The sequence below is a fragment of the Hydra vulgaris genome, chromosome 02 (genome assembly GCF_038396675.1).
Source record: "Hydra vulgaris chromosome 02, alternate assembly HydraT2T_AEP".
Classification (NCBI taxonomy): Eukaryota; Metazoa; Cnidaria; class Hydrozoa; order Anthoathecata; family Hydridae; genus Hydra; species Hydra vulgaris.
In genome coordinates this window covers 8,506,123-8,525,000 of record NC_088921.1, presented here as the reverse complement: position 1 = coordinate 8,525,000, position 18,878 = coordinate 8,506,123, and the positions used below count along the sequence as shown (strand labels likewise).

At 28.6% G+C, this 18,878-nt stretch overlaps 1 protein-coding gene and 1 long non-coding RNA gene across 2 annotated transcripts in view; both read right to left on the bottom strand.

The window, feature by feature from the left end:
* The window catches only part of LOC136076367 (uncharacterized), a 23,218-nt gene extending 4,840 nt beyond the window's left edge, over positions 1 to 18,378 (bottom strand). Inside the window, exons 1-3 of the long non-coding RNA XR_010636208.1 lie at positions 18,162 to 18,378; positions 17,517 to 18,012; positions 17,053 to 17,163 (exon numbers count right to left, since the gene is read on the bottom strand). This is a non-coding gene — a long non-coding RNA (uncharacterized LOC136076367). The remainder of the gene's footprint in view (positions 1 to 17,052; positions 17,164 to 17,516; positions 18,013 to 18,161) is intronic.
* LOC136076758 (zinc finger MYM-type protein 5-like) lies at positions 5,183 to 8,614 on the bottom strand. The gene is made up of 4 exons (XM_065790189.1): positions 8,467 to 8,614; positions 8,054 to 8,264; positions 7,770 to 7,961; positions 5,183 to 7,245 (listed from the first exon to the last, which is right to left on the bottom strand). The coding sequence occupies exons 1-4, from the start codon at positions 8,612 to 8,614 to the stop codon at positions 6,840 to 6,842; spliced, it is 957 nt and encodes a 318-aa protein (XP_065646261.1). The 3' UTR covers positions 5,183 to 6,839.
* Positions 18,379 to 18,878: the final 500 nt, after the last annotated feature.

Genomic DNA, 18,878 nt, shown 5'->3' with positions numbered 1-18,878 from the left:
ACGTTAAGTTATTTATTTAAATAATACAACTATAGTTTTTTTTTTAACAACAACAACAATAGCAGTATATTTACCAAAAGTTTAGATGTACTACATAAACTTATTTTATAAAACTTGTTTTTACCTTAAATTTAAGGTTAAAAAAATATACACACAATCTATATAATGAATGGTTCACTCTCTCATAGCCTAGCTAAAACAAGGAGAGCAATCATAGTACGGATATATACTATATAGCTTTGTAGTATATCAATAACTTATTAAATAAGTTAACTTAATAACCAGTTATTGTCACACATCAAAACTATACGATGTATCCATACTATATAAACTTATGGTTGTATCTATACTATACTATATTATACAAAAATATATACAATAATATTATTGAAGTATATACTTTAACTTGCATAACTAGCATAAAGAGAGAGAGTCTCTCTCTCACTTTATAAACTTAAAAAAAAAAATTTTCTCCCTCTCTTTGTGAGAGAGAAAATATTTGTGCTAATATAGATACAATATTCACAAAAATATGGAATCAATTCATTAGTTTTTCAAATATCTATTTTTTTATTTATAAATGAGAACAAGACTTTCAAAATACAATAATGCAAAAATTATCTCTGAGTAATTGGCTATTGAAGTAAAAAGTAAGGCTATTGAAGTAAAAAAGTATTATACCCTAAATGTTAAACTTACTTTAAATAATGATGCTCTGTTTTTCGATAATTTCAATTATTCAAAGATATTAAAGGTATAACAATATAAAGATTATTTTGAATAATAATCTGTTTTTAATTATTTCAATTATCAGGAGATATTATTAATATCTATGGATAACTTAAATTATTAAAATAAAGAGCATTGTTTTTTAAAGCCTAATTTTTTGGTAAATAATATTGTTATTTGCAAATAATAAACATAATCTGTAATTGTTTAAATTGTTTGGGTAGATCCTTTTTTTTTGTATATCTAAACGAAATCTCATTGTTGTAGTTTGTTATTGCAAAGAGCAGAAATTCCATAAAAAGTTCCTTGATCCACCAGTTAGTCCAAAGGGAATGATAGTGCTTTTCACAATTCAGTAGAATTATTATCTGTTGCTGTTAAAAATTCCATTACAACTCTTGAGATGACAGATATTGTTCACACTGGTTGTAGCTATTAGATTGCAATGTATTTGGTGTCTCGAAAACCTACTACAATACTTGTTGTTGTGATTTAATCAATACTTGCTCTGTCAAAGAGTCAAACTTTTTTATACTGCATGAACCTGAATCACAGAACTAACTTTACGCTATCCATCAAATATAAAAATCATGTTTTTATTTGTGCAAATATGGTACCATAAATTCTCAATCTGAAATATCACTGCAAAAAAAATTACAAAAAACAAGTGGGTTTTAATTCAAACTCAACTTTTATTAATTAATATAATTGAAACATTTTCCATAACATATTATGAAAAATACAATGTATTTTTCATAGTATGTTATGGAAAAGTTGTTGAACTTTTGCTTATGTTTTCAAAATGTTCCTTATATTTCTGACTATAGAAATTTTGTTTATAAATAGTTTCAAATATACTAGAATGCAATTAAATGTATTTCTTGAATTTATTGAAGTAATTTCTTTATTTGAAATGAAATATTTTATGGCAAATAAAGGTGTTTTTGGTTCAAGTCAATTATATGATAAAACTAGACCTTTTCATTCTTATTTCTTATACCTTCTTATAGGGTATGAGAAGTAAAAATGAAAACAAGAAGTAAAAAAAAACACTTTAGTTTAGCACTTCCATTATTTTATGAACGTGAAATTTCATGCTAAACTAAAGTATTTTGTTTTAACTTCCTGAAGCAATGCAAGACAAGTTGCATGATCTGATCAGGGGTGAACCCATACCTTTTTTCGTACTATAGGACCGCTGTGGGCGCCAAAAAAATGCCTCAAAATATTAATTTAATGTTGTTTTTCTTTTTCTTTTTATATTAAAAATAGAAAAAAAAGTTCTTTCAAAAGCTAGTTTTCTGTATATTTTAGTTTATTTATGTAATGTTTACAAATAAGGTTCGCTGCAGGTTTAGAGTTAGGGTTAAATAAAACTAATGAGCATTCACTGATGGCATCATACAGGAAGCCGAATAATTATCTTATATAAGCTCAGGATAATACAATTTATATTATACGTTTGGATTTGAATAAATATGCCAGAATTATTGCTTAATGAGTGCTTGTAATGTTTATATTTAAAATCATAGATGTGTTGCACTTTGTCAATAATCGATATCTCATTTAAAAAACCAACCGACTCCTATTTGTTCCAATTTTAATCCAATTATTAATTATTTTGATTATTTTGCTAATAGATACTCAAAATAGATTGAAAGGTTGTTTATGCTATATATGTTATTACTTTTAAAAATAATTTCACGTATATGCTATATGGGGCTATTCAAATAATACGAAACACTTTTTTGCTAGACTCCCTTCTTTGTATATGTAACATTTTAAACAATCTCTCCCCGCCCTATTTGTGACGTGACATTATTTTTAAACAAATATATTTTTGAGTTTGTACTTTTATGCTAAAGGTTTACTATTCTGCTGTGATTAAAATTAAAATTTTAAAAATTTTGTCATGTCACACTGTGGCTAACCACCCCCTCTCCCATGTGATATTTGGTGACACTTTCAAACACCTCCACCCTATATAAGAGTATCACGTATTATTTGAATAGCCCCTATACGGTTTTGCTACATTTTTATATATAGCAACAACAACAAAAAAATAATTGCAAGTAAATTTAAGCCCTGACTTTAAAAAAGAAACATTCACTGTTTGGTCACATTGCCCTGTGTGTCTTAATAAAAAAAGAATTAGTAATACTAACTACTTCCTTTTTACAAATAGTTATAAAATATTTGCCTTAAATTTTGGGTAAGTTTTTGCGTAAGTTTTTGCCTAAGTTTTGCGTAACTCATGCGCAACCTTAACTTTACGCAAATGCTGCGAAAAAGTTGTGAATACCAAATAGTTACGCAAAAAATATTTTGCGTATGTTTTTCGTAACTTTTGCTCAGCTACGCAAGAGTTACGCAAAAGTTGTGAATCCGCATCCTGCTTCTTGTGCTTTCAAAAGTGTGATAGACAAGTGACAACATTCATCAATGAAAAACTTCAATCAACTTGATAACTTGATTATCATTTCTACTTGATAAACCAATTGGTTTCTCTGATACTCAAGTCCCAAAGGGAATATGCGAGAATTGCAGAGTGAAACTGAGTAAAAAGGATTCTGACCAGCTTGTCCTATCTTCAACTACAAGAGCATTCAGGTCAGACCAGAGACACGAGAACAAAACTGTGACTGTCTTATTTGCAAAGTTTGAGGGCTAAAATTGAAAGAAAAGCATCCAATCAGTACTGATCCGATACCATCAGCAGCAGCAAAAGTTTATAGAAGATGCTTAGAGTGTCTTGCGCTTGTAGGCAGAGGCCTTGCTCATGAGTGCAATCAGGCAACATTTAAAAAAATATGCAAACCCTTGCGACAAAAGACCAAACATTGGCAAAATAGATTACATCTTCAGTGATTTTTTCAAAAGATACATCTCCACATTGAACAATCAGAGTTGCACAACATAGTGGAAGATCTATCCCCATCACAAGAGGTAAACTGTTAATATCATTTTAATTTTATACGATATAAAATTTACTATAAAAGTAATAGAACCCCACATCATTTAAAATTTATTGTCAGATTGGTTTAGTGAAATTTAGATCTTATTAAGCTTTGTTACACTATTCAACTAATTGTTCTGTATTTTAGGATCTTCCAGTGCCAAAAAACTTTTTGACAATGCTCCAATCATGAAAGCGAAAAACCTTGTCACTGTTCAGGTGAATACTAATTTTTTAAACTCTGGTGTTGAAAAACTTGTATCAACAATCGATCAAGTTAGCAGAACAAAAGTTACTGAAAATTTTCATGCAAAGTTTGATGCCTTTAGAAGACATTTATCAGATCATTTCACACAAACTGACATTGATGCATCAACTGAAAAAGCTTCAAACACCAAAAAGTCAAAAACTGTTGTTCATTGCAATGACCTAAAAAAGCTTTTGAATGAAGTTCAAAAGTCTTGACAATCATTCTCTGACAACATTGTCAAGTGTGGAATAGATGGTTTAGGTTGATTCCTGAAAGTCAGTCTGGGAATAATTGACACAAGTGATAACAGTTACTCTCCCCCAAGCAAGTGATTGCTCACTGCACCACATGCCAAAGATAGTAAAGTTAAGTAATAGAAACATATGAAAATATCAAGCAATTACTTTCATTGCTTCAAGCTCTACAAACTTCTTTATTTCTTGTGACTTAAAGGTTGCAAACATTGTCTGTGGTTTACAAGCACACTCCAGCACTCACCCCTGCACATGGTGTACTGCTGATTGTCAACATCTTTAATTTCCTGGGCAGCTTAGGACTTTTGGCTCTATCAAAAAGAACTTTAGAGGTTTTAAATCTGCAGGATTGGACTACACTTGATGCTTGGGGTTGTCAATCACTTGTTTAAGGCCTTAAGAGACATTTGACCCAAAGCTAATGATTGGACTCCTTAACATTCAGCCACAACCCCTTCATGGATGTCAATTTACAGGCAATGAATGCCACAAGCTTTTGAAGAATGTTGATCTCTTTCAAAAACTGGCAGAAACTGCATTTCAAGCTATTGGTATCATTGATGCCCTTCGAAAATTGTAGCAGTTGTGACCAGAGACGTATTTGAACTTTTGGCGCTCTGGGGCACTTTTTCTTTAAGCGCCCTTTTTTTAAAATAACTGTCAACTTTGATATGGGTGATTATTAAAAAACAAAAACATTTTCTATACAAACATATATTAAGTTATATTAAACACTATAGAAAATTATAATTTTCTATGCGAGTTTTGTTTTGCAAATGTATTTATAATGTCATTGAAGTTCATATCCATGGTAAGTGCAGATTCTATAGATAGAATTGCTAACCTATTAAGACGATCACCTGTCATTCGTGACCTCAAATAAGATTTAATCCTCTTTAATGCTGAAAATGATCTCTCGGCTGAACAATTGGACGTTGGACAACATAGATATATTCTTAATGCTATATCTACGTAAGGAAACAGCTCTTGAAGTTTTTCAGTTCTGATCATTTTATAAATATCTATTATAGTTTTAGGTCTTACGCTTTCAGTTAAACTCATTAAATAACTTCTAAATTGTACACACTCGTTAGCAAATGAAGATGAAAGATCATTTTTATATATACTTTGAAGTATTTCTGCTTTTTTGTAAACTTCTGATGGCGATAGTTTTATTATTTGAAATAAAAAGTTAAATTTTTTATTGGCTTCATCATAGCACAATTTTCTTCTTTCTAGCTCAGAATGAAGTTTATCAATAATAGCATAATATGTGTTAATTCTTAAAGAGTCTCGAATTTCAAAATTTTTTTCTCCTTCTCTTTTTTCATCTGCAGTTAGTTTTCTTTTTCTATTTCGTATTTTTCGATATGTATTGTGTCCCGACTTATTAATTGCTCTCTCTTCATAGATATCAAACATACTACTTAAATCTAATACATATCGAATTAAAGATTCGTATAAACTTACAACTGTTTCTAAATCAATCTCAACTGACTGCAATTGTTTACTAGTTTTGTGAAATCTTTCTAGTATATCGCCCCATAATGTGGCCATTATAGCTGTTTCAAGACTGTCTAGTTTTAAATATAGCCCGTTAGCTTCTGATCTTATAATAGATTTTTCTGTTTTATCATCTTTGATAAAAGACAGTGCATTAATTATTTCAATCCAATTTTTGTTTAAACTAATACTTGCATCAGATCTTGCTGACCACCTGGTATCTGATAGTTTTTTAAGTGATATATTTTTTGTTTTAATCAAATTCTTCCGAAGTATTTCCCATCTATATGTAGAGGCACTGAAAAATTTGTAAATATTTTGAAGCAGAATAAAAAATTCAGAAGCATAAATACAACAGTCCACAGCGCATTCACCAACAAGATTTAAAGAGTGTGCCGAGCATGGTACAAATGTAGCTAAAGGATTAACTTCTTTAATGCGAGCCTGAAGTCCTGTATATCTACCAGACATATTAGACGCATTGTCGTAACTTTGACCACGACAATTGTTAATATCTAATCCATGCGATTCTAAAACTAAAAATACAGCATCTGCTAATTCTTCAGATTTATGCCCAGAATTGGGTAAAAATCCTAAAAATCTTTCTACTGGACAACCATTCTTTTGAACATACCGAAAAATAAATGACAGTTGATCTACATGGCTAATGTCAGAAGTAGAATCAATACGATGGAAAAGTATTTAGCTTCAAAATCAATGGAATCAAAATCGATGGAATGGATCAAAATCGGTGGAAAAAAATGGATCAATGGATCAAATGGATCAATGGATCAAAATCGATGGAAAAGTATTTAGCTTCCTTTATTTCTTTTACTATTTGTTGAATAACATTATCTGCCATTATACTTATGAATTGCTCATATATATTAAATGATAGGTACGATGTTGAACCTTTTCCTTTATTTCCAAACTTCTCAATGTGTTGTGCTAAAAAAGGATCAAACTGAGCAATAAGCTCTAAGCTCATCATGAAGTTCCCATTATGAACAGATCCAAAACGGTCATCATCGCCTCTAAAAGACATTCCACGAGAAGAAAGGGATTTCACAACAGCTACAACTCTTGTCAATACATTTTTCCAATAATTTATTTCCGTTTCTACTTGATTCTTTAGCTTTTGATCAACTCAATTTAATACTTCTTTTCTTTCTTTCATATTCATTACACACAATTTGTGGTGTTGTGAATTTTCATGACGCTTGATTTTTTCTTCTCCTTTTTTCCAATCTGAAAAACCAACTGTGGCAAACGATGTAGGCCCACCAAATAAATAGCAGGGTGCACAAAATATTGATCCTTTACTTTCTGAGTAAATCAAAAATGTTCGGTTAATTTTTTCACCATTAACAAGAGTAGATACAAAAATACTTTTTGACAAATTTCGAAAACGAGTGCGTCTTTCCCCACCAATTATTTGAGCGTAAACTCTTTTTGACTTTTGGAAATTATTGTTCTCTAAATTTTGGTTAAATCCATCGATTGATAAATAATCTATCGTTTCTTGATTTTTTAGCCAATTGGCAGGATCATTTCTAAAGAGAAAATATGTTTATTTAATATACAAAAACTAAAAAATGTTATTCACAGTTTTGAACAAATTATATACAACGGTTCTTGATGATAAGACTTAATGGTCTTCCGCAAGTTTCCCGCGTTTTTATATATTTTTGTATAACTATCTCTTATTATTTTGTCTTTGATTTTTTTTTTATATTTATAACTGGATTATTTTTGAAAGAATAAGAGTATCTTGTATTATATTACGGAAATTAATTGTACCAAAAACGAAAAATTTAAAAAAAAAAAAAAAAAAAAAAAAAAAATATAAAAAAAGTTTTACAAAAAACATTCAAGCATTAGATAATAGAGATAAATGCATAATATAACTAGAGAATATAGGTATCGTTTAAAATGTACAGAGTGTAATATACTTATTAATAATTTATTTTCTTACACAATTTCACATAACAAGCGACTAAAACAAACAGACTACCTATGTACATGTTTATAATTGTAACATGCCATAAAAAAAATTAAAAAATTAAAAAAAGCTTACTCAGGAACAATACATTGTTTAGGAAGACTGTTATGTTCATCCATTGACAAACGTGGTGTATCATTTATTTCTTCCGATACTGTAGACAATAGAGTTTTACTCGTTTCTGTAATGCTGACATTTGATAATATTAGATTGTCTGGATTTGATAGATTATCTTTATTAACAGTGAATCTGTGATCATTTTGGTTTCTATAGAGAAAAATATAATAAATTTTATATAACATGCATGTACCAAAAGATATTATTTAAAAATTATATTAAATTTTAAATAAAGATTTTACAATAAACATTCGGGTTTGTTATGTTCATGCATGGACAAACACGGTGTATCATTTAGTTCTTCAGATTCTGTAGTCAATAGAGTTTTACTAGTTTCAGTACTGCTTTTACTTGATAATATTAATATTAGATCGTCTGGATTTGATAGGTTATTCTCATTAACAATAAAGCTGTAACCATTTTGATTGCTTGAATTATTTACTACATTTTCAACTGAAAACATAAATAACGGTTACTACGCATATCTACATTTTAAATATAAATTATTTACATTAAATAATAAATAATATAACAATATGTGGTATAAATAACAATTTGAAGTATAAACAATAAATAACATAACAATATGTATTTATATGTATAATATATTTGCAAAATTAATGAAACGTATGGTTTTCTAGCAAAATAAACTTACTTGGCGATATGTGAGGCTCTTTATCTGTAAAGCTAAAATATGTTTCTAACTTAGCAGTCTTTAAAAGTATTTTCGCTTGAGCTTCATTTTTTGCATGAGATCGTTTTCGGTTTTCTGCGCCGCTAAGCTTTTTAGTATAAATACTCATCGCTTTTTAAAATAAGAATCCTAAAAGGTATGAGTTATTATAAGTTTATACCATGATGCAATAAGCATAATTTTGGATAATATTAAAGATTATATAAAAAACTCACTAGACTCAGTAGGCAGAATACAAATTATCTATGATAACAATAATGTTAATACTAAAACTAAAAAGAATAATCGAAATACAAATGTTTACCTTTTTCAAGACTGTATACTGTAATACAAGGCATTAAGCAGATAACATACTGAAGAGCAAATTACTTCGGCCAACAATGAAAAAAACTGACAACAATCTTTAAAATTCCAATTATAATTATAATAATAAAAATATAAATTATATTGTGCACACGCGGTATATACAAGATGGTTACCAAAAGAAAGTATCCCTCAAAAGGCGATCAAAATCCAATTGCTAATTTAATATAATTAATGCGTAATTTATTCTGCTTATTACTTCAAATTATATAAAATAAGATAAAAGACAAACTGATTAGGGCATATTAGCACTAAGTTTATTGAAAGTTTAAAGTATTTTTGAAGAGTTTTTTTTTTTAGAAAATGTAAAGAAAATCTTTGAAGAATTATTTCATTTTTTAAAACTAAATAGCTGAGTCTATACCTATTTCAGTCAATAAAGTTAATTAAGCGTAAAATGAAAATAATAGGTAAAACCCACCATTTAATAATTTCTAGTATGTTATTTTCTAATTAATAAATAAGGATCAAATATTTAATCAATAAAAATTAAAATCACTTATTCTAAAGAAATTTAGTATTGGTATACTAGTGGGAACAGGGTGCAGATTCACAACTTTTGCGTAACTCTTGCGTAGCTGAGCAAAAGTTACGAAAAACTTACGCAAAATATTTTTTGCGTAACTATTTGGTATTCACAACTTTTTCGCAGCATTTGCGTAAAGTTAAGGTTGTGCACGAGTTACGCAAAACTTAGGCAAAAACTTACGCAAAAACTTACTCAAAATTTAAGGCAAATATTTTATAACTATTTGTATAAAGAAAGTAGTTAGTATTACTAATTCTTTTTTTATTAAGTCACACAGGGCAATGTGACGAAACAGTGAATGTTTCTTTTTTAAAGTCAGGGCTTAAATTTACTTGCAATTATTTTTTTGTTGTTGTTGCTATATATAAAAATGTAGCAAAACCGTATAGGGGCTATTCAAATAATACGTAACATTCTTATATAGGGTGGAGGTGTTTGAAAGTGTCACCAAATATCACATGGGAGAGGGGGTGGTTAGCCACAGTGTGATATGACAAAATTTTCAAAATTTAAATTTTAATCGCAGCAGAATAGTAAATCTTTAGCATAAAAGTACAAACTCAAAAATATATTTGTTTAAAAATAATGTCACGTCACAAATAGGGCGGGGAGAGATTGTTTAAAATGTTACATATACAAAGAAGGGAGTCTAGCAAAAAAGTGTTTCGTATTATTTGAATAGCCCCATATAGCATATACGTGAAATTATTTTTAAAAGTAATAACATATATAGCATAAACAACCTTTCAATCTATTTTGAGTATCTATTAGCAAAATAATCAAAATAATTAATAATTGGATTAAAATTGGAACAAATAGGAGTCGGTTGGTTTTTTAAATGAGATATCGATTATTGACAAAGTGCAACACATCTATGATTTTAAATATAAACATTACAAGCACTCATTAAGCAATAATTCTGGCATATTTATTCAAATCCAAACGTATAATATAAATTGTATTATCCTGAGCTTATATAAGATAATTATTCGGCTTCCTGTATGATGCCATCAGTGAATGCTCATTAGTTTTATTTAACCCTAACTCTAAACCTGCAGCGAACTTTATTTGTAAACATTACATAAATAAACTAAAATATACAGAAAACTAGCTTTTGAAAGAACTTTTTTTTCTATTTTTAATATAAAAAGAAAAACAACATGAAATTAATATTTTGAGGCATTTTTTTGGCGCCCACAGCGGTCCTATAGTACGAAAAAAGGTATGGGTTCACCCCTGATCAGATCATGCAACTTGTCTTGCATTGCTTCAGGAAGTTAAAACAAAATACTTTAGTTTAGCACAAAATTTCACGTTCATAAAATAATGGAAGTGCTAAACTAAAGTGTTTTTTTTTTACTTCTTGTTTTCATTCTTACTTCTCATACCCTAAGGTATAAGAAGTAAGAATGAAAAGGTCTTGTTTTATCTTATAATTGACTTGAATCAAAAACAACTTTATTTGCAATAATATATTTCGTTTCAAATAAAGAAATTGCTTCAATAAATTCAAGAAACACATTTAATTGCATTCTAGCATATTTGAAACTATTTATAAACAAAATTTCTATAGTCAGAAATATAAGGAACATTTTGAAAACATAAGCAAAAGTTGAACAACTTTTCCATAATATACTATGAAAAATACATTGTATTTTTCATAATATATTATGGAAAATGTTTCAATTATATTAATTAATAAAAGTTGAGTTTGAATTAAGACCCACTCGTTTTTTGTAATTTTTTTGCAGTAATATTTCAGATTGAGAATTTATGGTACCATATTTGCACGAATAAAAACAGATTTTTATATTTGATGGATAGCGTAAAGTTAGTTCTGTGAATCAGGTACATGCAGTATAAAAAAGTTTGACTCTTTGACAGAGCAAGTATCGATTAAATCACAACAACAAGTATTGTAGTAGGTTTTCAAGACAGCAAATACAGTGCAATCTAATAGCTACAACCAGTGTGAACAATATGCTGTCATCTCAAGAGTTATAATGCAATTTTTAACAGCAACAGATAATAATTCTACTGAATTGTGAAAAGCACTATCACTCCATTTGGACTAACTGGTAGATCGAGGAACTTTTTATGGAATTTCTGCTCTTTGCAATAACAAACTACAAAAATGAGATTTCATTTATATATACAAAAAAAAAGATCTACCAAAACAAATTAAACTATTACAGAATATGTTTATTATTTGCAAATAACAATACTATTTACCAAAAAATCAGGCTTTAAAAAACGATGCTCTTTTTTTAATAATTTAAATTATCCATAGATATTAATAATATCTCCTGATAATTGAAATAATTAAAAACAGAGCATTATTATTCAAAATAATCTTTATATTGCTATACCTTTAATACCTTTGAATAATTGAAATTATCGAAAAACATAGCATCATTATTTAAAGTAAGTTTAATATTTAGGTTATAATACTTTTTTACTTCAATAGCCTTACTTTTTTACTTCAATAGCCAATTACTCAGAGATAATTTTTGCATTATTGTATTTTGAAATAGTCTTGTTCTCATTTATAAATAAAAAAATATATATTTGAAAAACTAATGAATTGATTCCATATTTTTGTGAATATTGTATCTATATTAGCACAAATATTTTCTCTCTCACACAGAGAGAGAAAATATTTTTTTTTAAGTTTATAAAGTGAGAGACTCTCTCTCTCTTTATGCTAGTTATGCAAGTTAAATACTTCAATAATATTATTGTATATATTTTTGTATAATATAGTATAGATAGTATAGTATAGATACAACCATAAGTTAATATGGTATGGATACATCGTATAGTTTTTATGTATGACAATAACTAGTTATTAAGTTAACTTATTTAATTAGGGTTGCCAGATGTCCCGATTTTACGAAGGAGAATTCTGCGCCAAATATGTAAAAATATTTTTTTTACTTAGTTCTCCTTCGTAAAATCGGGACATCTGGCAACCCTAATTTAATAAGTTATTGGCATACTACAAAGCTATATAATATATATATATATATCCGTACTATGGTCGCTCTCCTTGTTTTAGCTAGGCTATGAGAGAGTGAACCATCCATTATATAGATTGTGTGTATATTTTTTTAACCTTAAACTTAAGGTGAAAACAAGTTTATGTAGTACATCTAAATTTTTGGTAAATATACTGCTATTGTTGTTGTTGTTAAAAAAAAAACTATAGTTGTATTATTTAAATAAATAACTTAACGTATAGCAGTATAAAATTAAGATAAAATTATATTTTATTGGCAATAACAAACAAAATCTGAAATCTTTTATAGTAATAAAAACGCCATTTTTAAATATTTTTAGATGATTCAAAGTTACGCTAAACTTAAGTCAGAAAATAGCAGACGTAACTTTTCTTGCGTAAAGTTTGCTGAGCACTTTTTAGGAAAATGTTGTGAATACCGTTTTTTAGCTTTTTTGCGTAAGTAAATAACTTAAGTAAAAACTTAAGAATTTCGTAAGTTTTTGTTTACGCAAGGTTTGTGAATACCACTTAGCGTAACTTTGAACTTAAGCAAAACTTACGCAAACTTTACGCAAACTTTGGACTTACGAAAGTGTTGTGAATCCGCACCCAGATCTCGGAACGCCGGCGCACGGAAGTAGAACTTATCCATTACACTATCGGATCATGTTCAGTTGGCAGATTTATAATAAATATATTCTTTTAACATGTGACAATATTAACCAAGGTTTTTGGATGAATAATTAGCGCATAAATATGTTTAATTTGCAAGTTTATGATTTGGTCATAATAATAATAATATAAAATTTGATTTATGTATGGCCCAAAATATATTTATATATGGTTTATGATTTGGACATAATAATAATATAAAAAATTTTTGTGAAACGATATAAAATGACTATTTTTTGATTTTCTAAAATTTTAGCATACAAAAAGCAGGCGCCCTGTCAAAACGTGGCGCCCGGGGGCCAAAGCCCCCCTGGCCCCCCCTTAAATACGTCTCTGGTTGTGACTGCATGCTTCGGACAAGAGCTTGATCCACACTATGCAGTAAAAGTTGATGCATTTCGAACCTCATATCTGGCTTTCTCAAATGTTTCAGTGATGCCCAAGGTACATGCCGTCTTCTTTAACATCAAAGAAACCATTGACATGAAGCACACTGCACTTGGACCTTGCAGTGAGCAGTCAACAGAAGCTCTTCACCACTCATTTGCTAAACACTGGAAAAGATACAAAAGAGACGCAAGTAATCCTAACTATGGTAGCAAATTGAAGACGTACATTTTGGACTACAATGGCAAACACATGTAAAACCATCGAAGACCAGAATTCATTTACTTCAATATGTTTTCAGAATAAGTTATTAGTCAAATCAGAAGATTTAGCATTACTTCTTTATTTTTATTGAGTTTTTCAAGTTAAATGTGCTGTAAAAATGCAAAATAAAATGTGTATTGTCATTTATGTGTCATGTGCTTATAGAATAAAATTTAAATTGCCTTTTTTTTCTTGGTCGTAATTCGTTGATTTTGGAATCAGGAATGTGTGTACTTTCGTCCCTCCAAAGGGTTTTTTCGGGTAAAGCGGGTTGAACTTTTTTCTAAATTTTGTAACGGTGAACATGTTTGTTTGTTCGTTTCGAATCTCATATTAAATCGTTTTAGCATTTGATTTAATGTAAGATTCGAAACGAAAAAACAAACATGGTAATTTTTGGAAAATCTTTCACCAAAGATTTTCTATTCCTATCCCAGGGGCGTTTACAGGAAATTTTTTGGGTAAGTCCAAAAAACTATGCCCCCTCCCAGACAGTTAAGTGAAATTCAACTAAACTTCCCACAGGTCAAACTCTCTTAATAAAGCCTTTGCTTGACAATAATAAAGAAACCTAATGAAGCCTTTGGTTAAATAAAAGGCACTTAAAGATATGATGTGGTCTTTCCAACTAGCATAACAAAACACTGAATTTCTGCAATTGTTTTTAGAAGAAACTAAAGATTAGAATGAAGAAATTAAAACACAGCTGCTTTAAAGTACTTTAAATTTGTAACATTAAACATTGTGTTAAACTCAGTACTCAGATGGTCTGGCAAAGAAACAGTGATAACCAATTTACAATAACTTAAAATGCAATTTTTAAGCTTCAAAGCATACTTGGAGATGTTGGTTAACAATATTTCTAAGTATAGACACAAAGTCTTTGAACTTGAACAAGATTCAAACTATAAAAAATATAATTATAACTAGGTACACGTAAATCCGACCTTAACGGAACCGTTTTCTTTGTCCAAATTTTGTGTTACACTTTTTTCTGTATTTTTAAGAGCGGTATGGTATGAAGATATTTCTCAGTGCTATTTTTTTAGAAATTTGTATCAACATAGATTTTTTTTGAGTACTTGAAGAGTTTAACTTTAATTCAGCTCGGAAATATTTTTTATAAAATTTCGTTTATAATGAATTGATTGTTGTTTAAAACTTATTTGGAAGTCTCAGCATTCCTTCAATACATACCTGATGTTGTGTTAGGAAAAACTTAAAATTTGGTCACGGTTTCTTCAACAAATCCATACATAAAAATTTTGTACAGAAAACCACAGGAATAAAAAACTTTAGTAAAGTATCCATGCCACGATTTTACATTTCATAACATCCAAAGAAAAATCAGTAACAACTTTTATTAAAACACTAAATAAACAAGTTTTTCCTTCATGTGGTTCATCATAGTTCCTATTATGATTCTCATGATTCTCATACAGGATAAACAATATCGCTACATAAAAATGTACACTTATCAAGTTTAAAATCTGGCTATAGACATTCTAATTTCTTGCCACAAATGTTTGATTATCAAAGAAAACCAAGGAACTAATACTGGTTTTTTTCGACGCAATTATAAACAGCTTCTTCTTGTAATAACTCTGACTTCCTTTCTTGTATCCAAAAGATACCGTGATATCAAAAATTCTACACAATTTTATATTTGATCGCCTAACGTTAAAGGAAATGTTTTTCTTTAACGGACTAATTTTTTCTTTGAAATGCTATATAACTAATGAATTATGCAACATTTTGAACTAATCAACGGCCATATTTTATGTTTAATAAAATTTAATAAATTTAATAAAACATAATTAAGTAGGAATTTTATTTTTCTTATTAAAAACTCTTTTTCTTCTAATTTATAATTTAAAATGTTATAAAAACGATACGCAACAACGATACGTGTAACGATTTAATAAAACGATTTAAAAAATAAAAACGATTTGCAGTCTAGTGTAATAAAACTGGGAATATCCATTGATATATTTTGATGTTTACTTTGATATATACTTGTTGTTACGCGTTGATATATACGCGTTGTTACTTATTTTACCTCCTGATGACAGTTAAACAATAAAACTCGACTAAAATTTTACTCAGGGTGTATGTTGAAAGGGTAGTCCAAGACTCCGGGAAATAAAAGCTCTTAATGTCTATGAGTTAAACGTGTTACAAAACTTGTTATGCATGTTTAAATATCAAAATGACATGTTTCCAAAATCCTTTAATAATCGATTTCTAAAATTAATAATCGATTTCTAAAATTAATCATAAATACTTAACGACGTGCTCTATCCATATTTTAATTTACCTAAGTCAACTCTTAAAACATCTAATTACTCAATTTCATATAGAGGGCCTCGTCTGTGGAACATAGTTAATAATGAAAATATGAAAAGTATAACTTCAATAAATTGTTTTACATGTATAGTTAAACAGTAATTACTTGAATTAACAGACGCAAACATATTTTTGTATTTTCAAATGAAAAAGAAAAATATTGTAATATTTTTTACTGCATGTATTTATTTAATTTTTGCAATTTGTCGTATTCTTGTTGTAATTATGTTCTAACTTTTTTTATATAACGAGTATTTGTAAATTTATATAATGAGAACTTAGTAAAACATATTTTACGCTTACTATAGGGGCTTGGTGACAAGACTTCTGTCTTCTACTTGCTCCTGTCGCTATTAATTTTTTTTTATATAAATTTTATTGATAAAAATTGTAAAACAAGATCATTGTAAAAATGTTTATTTGTTTTAACTGAAAAAATCATTTTGATTTTTTTTAAACTAACGAAAGAAAAAATTTAAAACATAAAGTTCTATTTAACGAAATAAAATAATGTCATTTCAAGTTTCTAATTAAGTTATTTAACATAAAAGTTAGTTTAACCTCCATCAAAATATTGTAATTATTATTATTTAATAATCGGAAAATTATGAAACCGAAATACTATTAGGTTTTCCGCTTTTTAATTTTCTTCCAACCGTCTCACATAATTAACCGTGCAAATAATTTGTTTAGTTTTTGCCGTAGTTTGGTTTTAATAGCTGTATATAGTAAAACTTTTTTCAACAACATAATTAAGTTGAAAAACTTTTATTTGATTTTTTTGGATACGTCCAACGACCTAGCAGACATTCCTTAGACACGCCCCTGTTAACCATTCTATGTTTAAATTATGAAATGAGTTTAAATTCAAGTGATGAAATATAAATTTTACAAGTGACTTCTACTATTATTAAATATCGTGTTTGTTCGTAAATATTTTCATTTATCAGTTTAAAAAAATTTTTAAACATGTCAAACAACTTACTAGCAAATCTTCCAGATTCTTTTAGGGGGTTATACTGCATCTGTTTTGAGTTACTATTATAAATTGTTTCCGCGTTTTGTCTTGCTCCTCTATCTGACATTAAACTCAGTTCTTAAAAAAAAAGTACTAATTATAAATCTGTTCGCGTTGCAGCAATATAACAGGCAACCAGCGTCAAGTCAAGGTTGTGCCGTTGTTTTGATGTCAGACGTTGTTTTGACGACATAATGACGTCGATTTAACGCGGGTACTCACTAGAAACTCAGTGGAAATATTTACAAAAATATTTAACGTTCTAAAATATTAAGTTATATAGAGGAATCCATGAATACAAGACACGTGTTATAAATATATCATAACTATTAGCTCGGTGTTATAAATATTCACAAGCTATACTTGATTGAGTGATAATCAATTTTATTTTTATATTCATATAAAGTATTTAAATAAAATTAAAAAATTACCAGGTTCGATAGCTTTTGGTGCAACGGGTTTTAAAAAATGTTTTTGTTCTTGTAATGTCAGTCTATAGGCTAATAAAGAAGCGCGTTCTTTTTGTTCCTGTTCAATCAGTTCTTCTCTTTCGCGCTGTAATGCATTTTCTCTTTCATGCTTATGATAATTTTGCCACTCACGTCATAAATAATTGTTTAAATGATTATGAATTTGCTGATGACTCCTTTGAATCCCCAAATAATTTTTAATTTTCAACACTTCGGTTTGCAAACTGATCTGATTGGGATATAACTATTTCTAAGAAAGTTTTCAGTCACATCGCTGAGTCCTCCATTTACTGTTTTGGGATTTAAAATATTTGACATAAACCTCTCTTCGTTATTTTTAAACAAAGTAGGTTTATATCCTTTGTTTGCCATTTCGTAGCTCTCCGCTTCTTTGTCCAGAAAACCAGAAGATGAAGAATATACTTTGGTTTTTTGGGTATCTCTTTATCCACTTCTCCTAAATAAAACATTAAATATTATTATTGTAGTCAAAATACAGTTTTAAAAATTTATTTGAGTACAAGCGACAACAATTTTTCAGAAACATGCAAGTTTTGTAACATTTTCAGGTATTTGCTCAAACTATTACGTGAACTGCCAGGTTACCTTGTACTCCGTAAAACGCAATGTTTCCATTTTTATCCCAAAAGCTATCTTCATTGCTATTTTGCAATTCTGTTCTTATTTTAAAAGGTTTAACATCATTTTGTTGCTCTGATTCCATCAAGTTTGGTTTAAAGTTGTTTGGGATGTTATCTACAACGTCGTTGTTACCGTCACTGTCGCCTTTAAAATTAGAAAATTTTCCTTTATAATAATTTAAAGGAATGTAGCAATTAATCAATAAATATTAATATAAACAATAAACAAACGCAAATAAATTTTAATAAACTCATTTTAAAATGTGATACTAGTATATAAATTAAAAAAGAATGTTAAATAAAGTGAAGGCAAAAAATGTTGAACGAGGCTAAATCAATTTATTTGTCTAACGCATGACATTTTTAATTTTATCTTACGACAAACATCTTATTAATGGATATTAAGTCACAATGCTAATTGTTAACTTACTTCAAACTTTTTTGAAAAAAATTTGTATTCCTTTATTCGAGATAATCCGGATTTTTCTTTTGTAATATTGTAAGTTTTATTAGTTTATTTAAAAATTTATATGTTTGCATAAATCTACATTAAAAACGCTACGCAGCGAATTCAGCTGGGTAAAAAACGTAAAAAGGTATCAAGCTAGTAATCAGAGAGTTTTTTATATGTTTTCACGCAGCACTTGACTATAATATTTTAATATACAAGCAATCTTGATAA

What these genes read in the sequence shown, in the direction of transcription:
- LOC136076758 (XM_065790189.1), bottom strand. Translation starts at nt 8,614, where the DNA reads ATGAGTATTTATACTAAAAAGCTTAGCGGCGCAGAAAACCGAAAACGA. An exon ending in AGAGCCTCACATATCGCCAA is followed by an intron (nt 8,265 to 8,466) that starts GTAAGTTTATTT and finishes TTATGTTTTCAG; the next exon opens with TTGAAAATGTAGTAAATAAT. An exon ending in AACAAACCCGAATGTTTATT is followed by an intron (nt 7,962 to 8,053) that starts GTAAAATCTTTA and finishes TTTTCTCTATAG; the next exon opens with AAACCAAAATGATCACAGAT.